We start from the raw sequence: 15,875 nt of genomic DNA on the forward strand, positions 1-15,875 counted from the left end.
AGAAGTTCATCAAGACCAAAATATTGATCACCAGGTGATGATTTTTTTTTGTCCAAAGCAATTTGTGAAAACTTGGCAGGGTTGCAATCCATTTTTTGAGAAGGGAAACCCACACCAAGGAAACTGCTAATCTTTCAAGAATGGGGATATATAATCAACACTTTTGCTATAAAGCATCAACTTGAGGTTCCTTAGCCTAAGAAGGAGGTTACCAGGGCCAACAACTCCACTAAACCAAGACCATTTCCTCCTAAAACTATCTGCCAAATTACCTAGAGGGTGGGCTGTAATTTACAAGAAGGGTGATTTTATTTGCCAACCTGGTAAATTCATAAACACTATATTCTAAGCCCATTGTGTTGGGGGGGGGGAGATACAGATTGTGTGTCTGTGTGTGTTTTCATGTGTGCTCAAGTGAGTGTGTGTGTGTGTGTGTGTGTGTGTGTGTGTGTGTGTTAAAGAGAGATCAGAAGTAATGGAGTAACTTTATTGTGAGGATGTAAACCCTATAGTGGCAGAGATTCTACCAACATGTTTTTTTAACACGTTGACATTTTAATTTAAACCTTTAGAAGTAATATATTACTTGGGTTACTACAATGAGGTTGCTTTTTTGTCAGCTGACAGCTTTTAAAATATTATTTCACTAGGGAAATAAAAGCTTCATCTCAGATTATAGGTGGGTATTTTTGGATTTATGTGATTTATGGTCACCATGACAACTAATGCTGAATGTTAGCTATCCTCATGTCTGGCACAGGGAAAGAGGGAGAAAAAGAGAAAAAGAGAGCCAACAAATGATAAGGGTAAGGAAGGAAAAGGGAGAGGTGGAGGGAGTGAGGAAAACAGAAAGAGAGGAGTTTTAATCAAAGTATTGTAAATAAATATGTGTTATCAACCCATCCCTGAGTGCAAACATCTTTTCAAAAGGAGAGAACTCTCTCTCTCTCCCTTTCTCTCTCTCTCCTTCCTCCATCTCTGTGCCTGTCTCTATCTGTCTGTCTCTCCTTTGTCCCCCATTTGGATGAGTTAACTCCCACCTAAACAAAAAGCCTAATTTCACCTGATCTGGAGAGAATTTACATTAGAAACCACATTCTCTGGGTTTATTTCTGTTGCCTCAGATTTTGCCCTCTCTTCTGCCTTTATTTGAGATGCTTTCAGAGGGGAGCATGATTTTCTGGAAAATGTAGTCTTGCCAGACTGTTTTCAAAAAATGCAAAAAAAGTTATTTTGCCTGTTAGGCAAAAACACACATAGGCATCTAAAAGGTCCCCCAAATTTTTGCTTTCTTATATGCATAGTATAACATGTGTCTTGATTTTTTTTTCTTTTCTTAAACATGGTAGATAATAATTGTCATGTGACTATGTTTGGGGTATTTTAGAAAAGACTCCCTTGCACAGGCACATATTGTTTCGCCTTTACTGTTCAAGTAGGAGGAACAAGTCACTTCTAGAGGCTAGGCTGACTTTCTTCACAATATTATTTCCTTCTTCAAGGCCTGATACTTTCCACTGTGCTCTGAGACCTTGTTCGCACCCTGGCAAAGGAATGAAGTTGCCAAAGCTTAGGCAGAAAGAAATCGAGCAAGCACTAAGTATGACTTCTTGGTGCTTTACATGATCTTGACATTCCCTCTGGATCAGGTGACTCTGGAGTCCAAAATCCAGAAATTCTCAACGTCCAAAATATAAATCTGTATTCTTCCTAGAGAGCTATGACATTTCCTCTTCAATTACTCAGTCCTGCCATTCACTGGCCTTGCAAGCTCTCAGGGAAGAGGCCATCAAGCAGACGAGTTGACAGGTCATCTAGAGTGAGGACCACTCTTCATTCCGATAGTCCTATGAGTTTGTCTGCCCCACTCCCTATCCCCCCCCCCCCCAGGGTTCAGAGAATGAAGTCTGGAGTTTGGAAAACCAAAGCCTATCTCAGAACAATTTTTAATGAGCCTATCTCAGCTCATTACTGTGAACGCAAGGGAAGGGTTGGATCAACAAATGCTAACTAGTGCGAAATTAAATAAGACTTCAGGACGAATCATCGTTAGTTAAGTACAAGCTCAAAACTGCCTGACCTCATGTCAGACATTCCACTTCTCTAACATTATTTCTTTGGAAGAATTAAGAGAAACCCAACAGGCGACGCATTTCTAATGTCCCGGGGAATTGAACTACCATGCTCTCTTTCTCTTTCAATACTCCCTACCACCACCAACCCCAATCCCCAAGCGATCAAAACTAGCACCTCGCTGCCTGCTGACTATGTCGGATACTGATTTTTCCCGATTGCAAAATTACTGTTTTAGAGGCAGGAGATCAAAATGATTTGTACAATCAGACAAATCAGCATCCAATCCAAAGTCGTATTAGACCTAAACTCCCCCAACACACACACACACACACACACACACACAGAGGCACACCTCTATTTCTAGGCCCTTCCTTCATTTTAAATTTGAGGACCCCAGGAGTCGCCACAGATGGCAGTTCGAAACTATTAAATTTTTCCCCGCCACAGCTTTTTTTTTTTTTAATGAGGAAGGCTTTTTATCTCCAGTCATGACTGTGCTGCCCAACGGTTAGTAAAGTTCAGAAAGGTAGAAGTGTTTAAAAACGGAAAGGGGGGAGGGAAGCGACTGCCTAAAGACATGTAAAAAAAATGTAATGCAAAGAAAGTGTATGCACTAGCATCAATTATCTGGATGATTTAGGAAATTCTCTTTTGATCCTTAGCCTCCCCATTATCTGTACCCATTTCCCCTCTTGATTTCTGCATGTATAGAACAACTTAAAATCTTTCTTTTTAGAGTAGTAGAGAAACAGGTAAACTCGATTTCCCTTTCCCCTGCTTTTTAATTCAAGCATTTCCAGTGCAAGCTTCTTGAGGGCAGGCATTGTTTTCGGGTTTTGTCTTTGTATCGTCAATCCAGCACTACTGCCGACATAAACTATGAGATCAATAAATATTTGTTATTTTATGGAATCATTCTAAATGAATTGACTTGGATACGTCCATAATAAACTAAAAAATGCGCGACTTTCCATTTTTCTGCCTGAGAAGATCATATAGAATCATTGTAGAGTACTGGATCTGAAAGAAAGGTAACGCTCTTCTGTAGTCCAATATAGATATTTTACAGATGAAGAAACTACTCCTATTTCGCCGCTATTTGTCTTGATGGAAAAGCTATTGTCCATATACCTACAGCCTAGAGGTAAACCAATTCCCTACTTTACTTTAAAGTCGGCCTGAGGTTGAGGACTGTTCCGTGCCCTAAAGGAAATAGTTGAGGGTCTTAATTTTCCAACCCAATACATATTTTTCTTTATGTCGCCCCTTACCTCCACCCAAAGCAAACTCAACAGCCCTGGGGTTTCAGTCTTGAAGGAAAAGGAAAAAGAGGCAACTAGGGTGGTATATTTTTCATCCCTTGATGGAGTCTATTCCTTAAAGAGAGCTTTGGGAGAAATGAGGTTTGGGGGGACCGCAGCTATGCAGAGGTTTAAAGAGACGAGAATATGATTAGTAAATACATTGTACAGAATGGAGCTGGATTCATATTGACTTAGTTATAGGTCATCGGCTGGCGGTGCAATGGGAGGAAATATTTACTTTACACATATACTTTATGATCTTGGGGGAATTAGAGGAAATTCAATAAGAAAACGTCCAGAATCATTTAAAACCCTTATTTAAAAGACTTAAGCAAATTAGAGTCTTATCAGATTAAAAACCACTACAAATGTAAGAGCATTGTCTTCATGGAAACGCTGTGGGGTCTGAGAAGGAGATTCTTTGCCAAATCTGAGGGATAAAACATGTCATTTAAGCACCAGATAATGAGGAGAATGTAAATTAATTTAACCTTCTTTACCAACAGGCTGCCGAAGTAATATGTATAATTTAGTGATAAGATTGCAAGATATAATATAGAGGCGCGTATGAGCATCAGCTAATGGGGACCTGTCTTAAGTAGGATAGGGTATCGATTGAGCAGGTGTGTACTGTGGGGAGGGGAGGGGGTATGGCGGGTGGAGAAGGAAACAACTAAAATGAGAAAATATACTTTAGTTTATGATGTGTCAAGTATAAAGCAATTCCCTGGAGTAGCTAAATTTTCGTGAAAGTTTGAATATAATTGTGGGGCAAGAAAGACAAACATTCGTTTGCTTTTCTAGACTAATTCCTCCAAGGTTGTTTAAAAGTGGGGGGCGAGAAGAGCTTGTTTTCGGCAGTACAAAGGAGAGACACACAGGTTTCAAATATATTTGCAGTCTGATAGTTCTGCCCTTTTCCAGACTGAATAAGTTTCTAAATCATGTGAACAAGGCCAAAGAGGTAGAATTTCTGAAGATACCCAGCATTGATGCTGCAAATCATTGACAGTACCGTCAAACAAATACACACTTGGTGACGATAACACTAACTCCACAATAAAACAATCCCAAATGCAGAAATCCAAGGAGAGATTAGTTTGCCATCTCTGTGTGACCTAACGAAAGGACAAAGTTGTTTTCTGTTTTATTCCTTTTCTAATCAATTACTTGGATTCCCTTTAGGAAAATAAATATATATTTATAAACGGGTTAGGTTATTGACTTAGAGCAGTAGCCCTGTGAATGTTCTGTTTCCCAAAGGGTTGTGTTTTTTCTTGGCTTTATAAATCTGTATGGTTTTACGTTACTTAGCTCAGATCTCACTCCAAACTTTCCACCCTCGGCGATACCTCTCCTTACCCCCTGGACTTGGGGGCTTACAGATCTCAGTTCACCGGATTAAAAAGAGAGAGATAATGGAGGAGAGAATATAACCAGAAAATACAATTTTAAAGTTTTTTTAATTGACACTGAAATGAGAAATTTGGAAGCGTTTTTAATTGTGGAACATTCATTAAAGCATATCTTATATGTAATTAGCCCAAAGTTGTTGATTCTTTGGGCTTTGTGGGCTTGAAGCTGATTGATAATAAAGTAAACAAGCGAGTCAGATTTAAAGCAGGGTTTCAGTAAGGACGAGCTTAATACAGCGTACAAGGAATTTAAAGGATCTAGGATATGTATCTTAATCAATGTTAAGTAGAAAGGATAAGCCTTCAATCATTTGGCAAGCGCTAGTTTGGACCTTCTATCCTATTGAATGATTAGATGGGGGGATAGTGTAAAGGGAGCACTTTCTGAGAAAGTGATCTGAAGACATATTTTATGAAAAAATCTAGTACAAATAATAACTTAATTTCTAGTCAAGGTAATTTTTCTTTGTGCGACAGTGGCTCCATTTGCTTCTAGTTATCAGTAGTCTTCTTGGGGGCTTGTCTCTGAAATTAAGGTAAAGCACAGGAAGATTAGGGTAGCATTTGCCTGGAAATTTTAAGATTTGGGAGTGTGATTTTTTTCCCTGGTGGGAAGCAACGTGGGACCCTTTAAAGCAGCAAATTGTCTAGATTGGCACCGATTTGGGAGAGGCACAGAAGAGGAAGATGAAATGTACAGAGCCTCTCTCCTGTCTTTGACCTTCCCTCTCCCCGCTCCCGATGCCTTCTGAGATTCTCATATGCCCTCCCATCCTAAAAGGCAAATCTCCTGTCGTTCGAAAAAAAGCAAGACAGAGCCATTTTTACGGGACAGGGTTCCTAACAGACTGATCTGAAAAGTGAATTATTTAGCCCAACCCGACTCCGCTGATAGGTGCTGGTCTCGATAGTCTCCCTTCCTCAACACCCGAGCCTCCTGATTGGTGAGCAGCGACGTCATTCCTGCCCTGAGAGGAGGTTCTAGGGGAGGAGGAGGAGGTGGAGAAGCGCGGAGGAGGGAAGGGGCAGAATGACGTTTGTGCCCGAAGAAGACCGCCTCTGGTTTTAAGATGTTAGGCCAACAGGGAAGGGGCTGAGCCGCTGCTCGGGTCCGCTGCTTGCTTGGGTGCTGTGAGCGAATCTGGGTGTGAGGCAGGGCTAGAGAAAAGGGGGTTGTATGGGGTTGTGCGCGTGTAAATGAGCTTGCCTATAAGTGTGTATGTGTGTTTGTGTTTGTATGTAGTGTCTGTGTGTGCGTGTGTGTGTGTGTTTTCGGGGGAGGACTCTCGCCGCTGCTGCTGCCGCCGCCTCTTTGGATATGATTTCATCTACCTGTCCCTGTCACTCTTGACACTTCTCTGTCAGTGCTGCTTGCAAAGGGGGCGGGCAGAAGTCGTGCTTTTTCGGGTGATTATCGTTAGGCTTACTCACCGGAGGGCTCCTTTTCTCCCCCTACTCTTTCTTTCTTTTGACCTGGGAGGTGTCTCCAGAAGGATCCTGCTAAGCTGTGCTCTCCACCCCACCTCATCCCCACGCCCCTCAAACCCCATGCCTCTCTTTTCTTTGGTACTGGGACGCCTTCTGGGTCCGGCAGGGTTCTCCCACTGAGACATCCAGAAGAGCTCTCTGTAGACAGGGTAACTGACGAGTGGTTTCTTGGACCCGGCTCTTGCCACTGCCTCTGCTGTTTGTTTCCGAGCGCTTGGCGGGCAGCGGCGGCAGCGGCGGTGGCCCGGGACGGCGAGCCTGGAGGGCAGCTCGGAGCTAGCGGCTGCGGTCACTGGACTTGGGGGGTGGGGGGTGGGGGGCGTAAGGGCGCTTTCCGAAGACTTGCAGCAAGACGCTTGGCGTTGCGCTTCCTTTGGTCAATGAACTGCATGAAAACCCCGTTCCACTTGGAGCATCGAGCCGCAGGGACTAAGCTGTCTTCCTCCTTCTCCTCTTCCTCCTCTTCCTCCTTCTGTCACCATCACCAACCACCACTGGCCATGGCGTCGGTTCTGGCTCCAGGGCAGCCACGCTCGCTGGACTCCTCTAAGCACCGGCTGGAGGTGCACACCATCTCAGACACTTCCAGTCCCGAGGCCTCAGGTAAGGGAATGGGACAGCCCTGCCTCTGCCCAGCTCCCCTACGGCCCAGTGGTACGCGGCCCCTTATAGCAAGTCTGTCTGCCTTGCGGCAAGACCCCTAGTCCGGGGGCTGCAGCATTTAACCCCTGGGATTCCTCCTAACCTGCCCCGGGACTCTTTCCTATGTCCTCCTCCTTTCTTCCCAAGGATAGAACTGGCTGGGTTGGCAGAGGAAGTAACTCTGTTGTCCTCCTCCTACTTTAGAGAGCCTATTAATTGCTACCCTCCCGTCCCCTAAACCCTTGTTTCCCCTTCTGTATCTCGGGGTGCAAAATCCCACCCTGCAGTTTAGCAAAGGGCGGTGACGCTGCGTGCCCTGAGCTTCCTGGGTGTTCTCTCCTTCCGACTTCAGCCCTCCAGGGGCTCGAGGGGCTTCGGTAGGAAGGCACGCAGGCAGCTCCTGACCTCTCCTCGAAACTCCTTGGGAAGGTGACAGGATTAGCTCTAGGGCACGGGGACTTCAGTGCAGGCGAGAGCCCAGATTTGTGTAGCCCTGCGTACCCGTGTGAAACGTGTCGAAACCTGTTGGGGGTTTTTTTTGGGGGGGTTGTTTTGGGGTTGTTTTGTTTTGTTTTGTTTTTCCTTTCCTGGGGTCTGAACGACCCGTGTTTGTTTCGAGGCGTATATGTGTGTGACTTTGGTGTGTAAACAGATAAATATGCAGGCACGTGCTCTAAAAAATGAACTAAGACAAACATGTAAATAGCGCGCCTTGCGATGGGGGGAGGGGAAGGAGAGAAACACACACACACACACACACACACACACACTCGCGCTCGCACACATACACACACAGAAGCTACACACAGAATCTTCAGAGAACAACCTCCCAGAAGAACAGCCCAGCTCCTTCTTCCAGGACAACTTCCATAGAAGCGAAATTTCTTGATTGGGGGTTTATTATTGTTGTTTTTAGCCAGTGAAGGGTGACAATGACGGGCTTCCTCTCTGCCCTGTCTTTCCAGAAAAAGATAAAAGTCAGCAGAGCAAGAATGAGGATGCCGGGGCCGAGGACCCATCCAAGAAGAAGCGGCAGCGGAGGCAGCGTACCCACTTCACCAGCCAACAGCTGCAGGAGCTGGAGGCCACCTTCCAGAGGAACCGCTACCCGGACATGTCCACCCGAGAAGAGATCGCCGTGTGGACCAACCTCACGGAAGCCAGAGTGCGGGTAGGCGCAACCATTTGTCTGAAAGGGGTTGGGGGTAGGAGTGGAGAGAAGGGCAATGGAAAGGGTATGGAGGGAAACTCGGACAACTTCGGTGCCTTGCTTTTTTCCCTTTCGCTTCAGCGAAAAGGCAGCCCCGCTTCCCCAGGCCAGCTTCTCGCTGAGCTAAGAAGGCGCAGAGAGAGCTTTTTACAGCAGTCAGGAGCAAAGAGGAAAGGGACTGAAAAGAAAACCGAGGATGCTAGAAAGAAAGGGAGAAAAATGCGTGTATGTGCGAGTGCGACACACGCAGCTAGACCCCCTTCCCCTGCCTTATGGGAGGGCGCGCTCCCATTTCTCTTTTTCCGTTTTGCATTGTGTTTCTCTGACGTGAAACGAAATGCTAACGCTAATAAAAACACTCTAAGCAGGGAAAGAGTTCAGAACAGGCTGGAACCTGTGCTGGCTTTAACTAGAAGAAGCCGTAAAATACACAAGGGCATGTACTCCTTCAGAAACATTCGCTGCAGCCCTACCCTGTATTCTCTCTCTCTCTCTCTCTCTCTCTCTCTCTCTCTCTCTCTCTCTCTCTCTCTCTCTCTCTCTCTCTCTCCCTCCCTCCCTCCCTCTCCTTTTCTCTTCTTCCTCAATTTTTCTCTCTACCTTTCGACCACTTCCCCTTTTTCTTTCCTCGGGTCTCCTTCTCTCACTTGACTTTTTTGAAGCCGCTCAAGTCCCTCTCGATTTCCATTCCCTGCGTTTTGTAATTTCTGCTAACAAAGTTTAAATACACGATTAGTGTCCTCCTCGTTTTCTATCTTTTTAAAATAAAGTCAGAGAAGAAACGTCTTGCCAAATTTTTAAGACTTTGATTTATTTAATTTTCCTTAAATAGGAGGTGCCCTTTGTAGTTTGATCCTACAACTCTCCCAAAATGATAATTAATATAAATTACAGGACTTACCTTAAATGTGTAGCAGGACCAGCCTTTTAAGGACTTTAAAAAGAGTGAATTCAAACATAAATTTCCCATCCGAAAAGTTCGTTTTTAAACTTATCAGGAAAAAAAAGAGTGTACACGAACACACCGAGAGCTGAAGAATTTTTTTTAAATACAATACGGGGTCCGGAAAAAAATGTAGAAAAGATGAACCATTAGCTATTAATTAGGAATTGAACTATGAATACAAAAGGGAGGGAACAACACCTGAAACTTCAGCTGCAAAATAAGCCTCTGTCTGTGCGTTTGTGTCTGCTTAAATATGCGTGTATGTGTGTGTTTCTCAGTAAAATAACCTGAATGGGGTTGAAAACTGTTTTAGTTTAACCGTGCGGAGCCGAGAACTTTAGTTATTGCTCCATTGTTTCGAGGAAGGTCAGAGTTTCATTAGCCGGCGTTTGCAAAGGGCCAACTGCCTAGTATGTACTTCTGCCTGGGCAAAGTTTAGGCGGTCTGCAGTGGCAAAGACTAATGTGACCTTGGGGTTTCAGCTAAATTCTGACAACTTTTCACGTTTTGTTTTCTCTATCCCCACCTCGGAACTCTTCGAGTGTGAGTACACACTCGTGCCCGCATTAGACTAGAGTCCCTGGACGTCTTCTGCAACGCCCTCTGCAAATATCTCCCCGATTCCCCAGGCCAGCTTCTCGCTGAGCTAAGAAGGAGCAGAGAGAGCTTTTTATAGCAGTCAGGAGCAAAGAGGAAAGGGACTGAAAAGAAAACCGAGGATGCTAGAAAGAAAGGGAGAAAAAGAGGATTAAGTGGCTAGCGGTGGAGATCTGTAATGTAAAACATCACTGGTGTCAGGAATGAGTTCCCAGGGCCTAGGCCTCCCTTCAATCCACAAACTGGCTGGCGGGTGGCGGGTGGCCTGGCTAGCCAGATGTGGATTGGGAGCGGGGTTGTGCCGAGGCCATGGGTGGGGGCCGCTGTCTGGAAGGGTCCCTTGTCTGCGGGAGTGCAGACGCGACTAGGCTGCGGAGGGTCCGGAGTTTGAATCCCAGAGCTAGGGAAGCGTGGATTATGAGAAGGGGGGAGGGGTACAGAGAGCTGAGAAAGGGGAAAGGGCGGGGGCGTGGGGGTGGAGGAATGGATAGCAGAGCCCGCTCTGGGTTACGGAAGATCTCTGTTCAAAGATCTTAGAATTTAACGAGCTGTCGCCGCACCGGGCCTGGGCCTTTTATATGCTTGTTTTGCGGGTCGGTTTAAGGGGACCTGTATTACTTAAGCTGCAGCTACTGAATCAGGTTGCCCTCCTGCCTCGGGGTTAGGGAGTGCTACGGGAGTGAGTGGAGAGGTGGGGTGAAGAGGAAGAGAAGCACTTCTTGAGCCTTGAGCTTCCCCTCCCCTTTTTCCATGGCTCTTGAATGGAAAAGGGAGAGGAAGAGGGAACTGGAAGAGGGAGGGAGAGGGAGAGGAAGAGGGAGAGAGGGAGAGAGAGAGAGAGAGAGAGAGAGAGAGAGAGAGAGAGAGAGAGAGAGAGAGAAATCTTACTACCTAAAGAAGATTGAGTTTTCCAAAATGGGGGGGGGGCACTAGAAAGACAGCTGCCCACGCATTTATTTAGAGCCAGCGTTTCTACAGCCAGAAGGGGGACTGAATTAGGGCCCCAGACATCAGTCTCCAAGAAATTCAGCCTGAGAATTCTCTCTAGCCCCGCCGACTTCCCAGCAAGGATTTGTGCTTCTCCAGTGCACCCTCCAACCCTCCAGGCAGCCCAGATTGGGGGTGGGGGGAGGAAAAGCTTTGCAAAGTAGCAGAGACGGGTGAGGCGGCCTAGGGTACCGGTGCAGGGTAGGGAGGTGACTGGTAAGTAAAGACAGACAGGGGCTAGTTTCAGGGGAGATGAGACCGAGAAAACGACCTGCTTTCGGTCGGAGGTGCTTTCAGGAGCCTCACTAATCTGCGCTCTTGTGCTCTCTTCTGCTTCCTTCCCGCCCCGTTCCCTTTCAGGTTTGGTTCAAGAATCGCCGCGCCAAGTGGAGAAAGCGGGAGCGAAACCAGCAGGCCGAGCTGTGCAAAAACGGCTTCGGGCCCCAGTTCAACGGCCTCATGCAGCCCTACGACGACATGTACCCGGGCTACTCCTACAACAACTGGGCTGCCAAGGGGCTCACGTCGGCCTCCCTCTCTACTAAGAGCTTCCCCTTCTTCAACTCGATGAACGTCAACCCTTTGTCCTCGCAGAGCATGTTCTCCCCGCCCAATTCCATCTCGTCCATGAGCATGTCGTCCAGCATGGTGCCCTCGGCGGTGACTGGTGTCCCGGGTTCCAGCCTCAACAGCCTGAATAACTTGAACAACCTGAGCAGCCCCTCGCTGAACTCGGCGGTGCCGACGCCCGCCTGCCCTTATGCGCCGCCGACCCCTCCGTACGTTTACAGGGACACGTGTAACTCTAGTCTGGCCAGCCTGAGACTGAAAGCGAAGCAACACTCCAGCTTCGGGTACGCCAGTGTGCAGAACCCGGCGTCCAATCTGAGCGCCTGCCAGTACGCTGTAGACAGACCAGTGTGAACCCCGGAGCCACCACAGCGCCAATCCAGAAAGCGGGCGGGCGGGCGGGGAGGGGGGGGGAACCGATTTTTAAATACCGAATGGGAAAATCCCTTCCTGGAAAGACTGAGAATTCTACTAGAAAGTAATGGGCACGAAAGAGAGAGGGAACGAAAAAGAGAGAGAGAGAGAAAGAAAGAAGGAAGGAAACCACTGAAATAAAGAGCGCTCTTTTGTTTTCAAAGGAATTTCCTCAGTTTCTGACATCTTTCACTAAAAGTATTTCCAACAGTAACAAGGACATATATATAAATATATATGGACAAATGTTTGACTGGATATGACATTTTAATGTTACTATAAGCTTGTTATTTTTTAAGTTTAGCATTGTTAACATTAAAAATGACTGAAAGGATGTATATATGGAAATGTCAAATTAATTTTATAAAAGCAGTTGTTAGTAATATCACAACAGTGTTTTTAAAGGTTAGGCTTTAAAATAAAGCATGTTATTCAGAAGCGATTAGGATTTTTCGCTTGCGAGCAAGGGAATGTATATACTAAATGCAACACTGTATGTTTCTAACATATTATTATTATAAAAAAAATCCATTGTGTGAATATCAGTTTTAGAATAGTTCCTTTGGTGGATGCAATGATGTTTCTGAAAACTGCGATGTAAAACCTGCCCTGTGTATAACATTTCGTACTATATTATTGTTTTACTTTTCAGCAAACATGAAAAATGTGTTTTATTTCATGGGAGTAAAATATACCGCATACATATTTGTCTGGATTATTTTTCTCTTAATCTGTACATCGGCAAATGTTTCACAAAGAATGACTTCTAACTAATTACATCTCTTTGCCTGGTTCCATAGAGAGCGCAGTATTTTCCTTTCTTGACAGGATACAAACAAATCTCTGTTTACCTGAGATGGGGGTGGGAGGGGGGGAAGAAATCCAAGCATCAGTGAACAAGCCAATGAACCCAGTCTTCTCTCGTGTCCTCTCCATTCTGCTTTGGTCTAAACCATATAATCTCCTTATTTCTAATAGATAATGGATGAAGAAAGGAAAGTGAAAGGGGTCAAAATTATAGGAAGGAAGGAAGGAGCCAGGTATTTTGTATGAGTATCATGTTCAGTTCTTAAGGGGGAAAAAATGTAAGGGAAAATTTCTCTGGAGAAAAATTTTGTGTATACAAATATGCAGTATATAGATAGTGTAATATAATATATGCATGTGCTTCTTGACTTTATAGATGTATAGATATATTATATGAAATACATTTACAAAGAAACACCTCCTGTTCAAAATATTTAGTTCCCTAAGTTTATGTTTCAGGCTTAAGTAGAGAGATCCTTCATGTAATATTGCATTACAATTTTCAAATCCTTTGTAGACATTAAAAGAAACAAAGACCATTTCAAATAACCGCAGCCCTTCATTTTCTCAAAGAGCCAAGAGGGTGAGAGGTTAGATTGAAGTTTCCTGAGTCTTGTAGAGCAATATGTCGTTGAGGGAAAGGTCACGCTCCTTGTGTTTTGTTTTAAATAATATTGACCCATTAATTCTAAACCTGCTTGTTCGTGAAATTATACAGGATTATAGTTTGCAAGCTCCAAGACAATGAAGCAAATCAAGATGAATTACAGCCTCGGCCCTCCCATCTTCTGACATCTAAACAGAGGAATGAGGTCGGCCTGATGTTTCAAAGAATTTAGAAGGAGCTTGGGTGCTTTCAAAAAAAAAATGTGAAGTGTAATTTCATAACAAATACTATTCATCCCAGAGAATTCGTCATTGGCCCAAGGAAGGTTGGCTTGATGGGGGGGGGGGGTTCTGTTGCGTTTTTGTTTTTGTTTTTCTTGTTGCCTTCCTCCAAAGGAGTAAGTACTTTGAAGAGTAGCACTATGTCTGGGAAGTGGTTGAAACAAGCCCCAGTCTCTGCCTGTTTTTTCTGTATCAAAAAAAACCTATTTTTTGTACTTGGATCACTTATATCTGTTTGAAACTACCTATTGGCTCCTTGGATGGCTGACACTGAGGCTTTGTTCTGCATCAAATCTCGCTGCCACTTAAAGAAAAAGGTCACAGATAAATGTCCCTGTTTAGAGTTCCACGTTCTATGCACATTAACTCTCTCTCTCTCTCTCTCTCTCTCTCTCTCTCTCTCTCTCTCTCTCTCTCTCTCTCTCTCAAGCTGCTGCCAATCTACAGCTGGGATCACGAGGTGGTGGGGGCAGATAGAGAGGCCCTTTGGACAAGGGGTCACCTCCTTCCTTGTTGTTCTCTCGAGAGCAGTGGAGAGGAAAAGGGTCCACAAGGGTGGACTTTGGCATCTGGGCCTCCCTGAAAGACTGTTTTGGTATCAGTCAGTGGTCAAGGGGGGAGGGGAAGGAGAGAGAAAAGAAGGGAAGGAAACAGAAATGGTAAAGAGACCAGGGAAGCCTCTACACCTCTTTGATGGCAATAATAGTTCAAAGGAGGAAGAGTGTTCAAGGGGTGGAAAGAGAAGACTGAAGGGGTGAGGGGGGGATGAAAGGGGGGTAGAGAGGGAGCAGAAGATGGCCCTGGTAGCTTGGGAAGGAGATAGAGAATGGAATATGGTAGCTTCATCAGTGGAGTTGGCGTTTCACTTGCTTATGTAACTAATAAACAGCCCCCAATCTGCAAGATGTTCACAATGGAAACTGGAGTTGATGGAACTTCCTGGCCTAGAGTGGGGTGGGTTGGGGCGGGGACTTATCTGAAGCTCAGAATTCCCTTTCCTCACATCAGTACTTTCTTTCTTTCTTTCTTCCTTTCTTTCTTTCTTCCTTTCTTTCTTTCTTTCTTTCTTTCTTTCTTCCTTCCTTCCTTCCTTCCTTCCTTCCTTTCTTTCTTTCTTTTTCTTTCTTTTTGACCTGGCACTTAGAAAGCCCCCATCCCTTTCCCCTGCCCTTGGCTTCATGTCCATTTCTGTGAACCAAGGAGAGAAAGAAAGAAAAGTTGGGTTCTGGTGTTGTGGGGTTCTGGCTTCTCCCTCTCCATACCACTTCCCCCCTTCCACACACCTCTGGTCCTCTCTCCAGCCATCACCACTGCCACCATCTTGGTTCCACTCAATCGATTTTTGCTGCACGTCAACACTTATTACTGGTGAGTGTAAGGGTATTTTCTCTCCCTCTCTAGGTCTCTTAATGATTTCTGAGCTAGTTGTGTATTAAAGTGCTTAAATGATCTATAGCATGAAAGTCAGGCTCCTGTACCTGGGTTCAAAGATGGCAGGCAGGCCCACAGGCCAGAAAACTAAATTCTTACTCACCCAGGCTATTCCTCCACCTCTAGCCACCTCTGGTCTCTAGGCTGGGCAGTCCCTTCTCTTTCTACAACGTTTTGGAAAGAGAATAGTGCTCAGTCTCTCACCTGTCAGAGGATCATGTTTCCCCAAGGTGTCTTTGGCCCAGGTCTTTGTCTTCTTTTGCTTTAAAACACAAACAAAACAAAACTCCTTAAATTTACTTTACTTGAATTCACCAAATTAGAGGTGGAATATTACCCACCTTTGTGCCTGAATTGCTTCCCAAATAGTACAGCTTGCTTGTGAGCTGATTAAACTCCCCCCACCCCCTCCCCAGGTGGGGATAGCGTGGAGAAGTCCATGTTAGAAATTAAATGCCTGCTAGGTCACGTTTTTTAAAAGAGCCTCTGGATCCAAGATGCTTTTAGATTAGGAGTCTAATCCACTGATTCAGTCTCTCTTGCCTTCACCACCACCCCCAGCTCAGTCTCCCAGTTAAATCTGGGAATGCTTCAAGAAGAGTATAAGGGGTAGGGGTAAAGAAAAACCTAAAGGGGAAAAAGTTAGTGTTTTAATTCTCAATTCTTAACAAAACCCTCTTCGATCTAACGCCCAGAAGTTGGGCTGACTTTTTTTTTTTTGAGGTGGGTCTATTAAAAACCGTGCGATCTCAGTGGCTGGCCCCAAGGGCCCCCCGAGTGTGGATAAACACTGGTGTCTGGCTGCCAATACACATCCTAATCCACTGGCACACTCACGGTCCCCCTGTTCTATCTCCCGGAGAGATCCGGGAATTCGCTCTGCAGTGCAGGTAGGATTGCTCGGGCTTTCTGGAGCACTCAGATTATTTTTAGGGGATCAGAAAAATTATGCCTGTAATTACATCAGAGGCCTTTATGTACTGACTCCTATTGACTGACTTCTTTAAAAAAAATAAAAGGAAGCTTCATCTACTCTAAATTTACAATTGTAAACAAGAAAAGAGGTTGACAACGGGAGACAATGCAAAGGGGCGGGGAGG

At 45.1% G+C, this 15,875-nt stretch overlaps 1 protein-coding gene across 3 annotated transcripts in view; it reads left to right on the top strand.

The window, feature by feature from the left end:
• PITX2 (paired like homeodomain 2) overlaps window positions 1-11,621 on the top strand; it is a 22,198-nt gene extending 10,577 nt beyond the window's left edge. For 2 of the 3 annotated variants that reach the window (XM_043971580.1, XM_043971581.1), the window contains 2 exons: window positions 7,891-8,096; window positions 11,026-11,621. In XM_043971580.1, the coding sequence (XP_043827515.1) occupies window positions 7,891-8,096; window positions 11,026-11,589 (770 nt within the window). In that variant the 3' untranslated portion in view covers window positions 11,590-11,621. Of the gene's footprint in view, window positions 1-6,805; window positions 6,887-7,890; window positions 8,097-11,025 lie in introns of all 3 variants that reach the window. The other variant, XM_043971579.1, reaches the window with a different exon arrangement.
• Window positions 11,622-15,875: the final 4,254 nt, after the last annotated feature.

The sequence above is a fragment of the Dromiciops gliroides genome, chromosome 6 (assembly GCF_019393635.1).
Source record: "Dromiciops gliroides isolate mDroGli1 chromosome 6, mDroGli1.pri, whole genome shotgun sequence".
Lineage (NCBI taxonomy): Eukaryota > Metazoa > Chordata > Mammalia > Microbiotheria > Microbiotheriidae > Dromiciops > Dromiciops gliroides.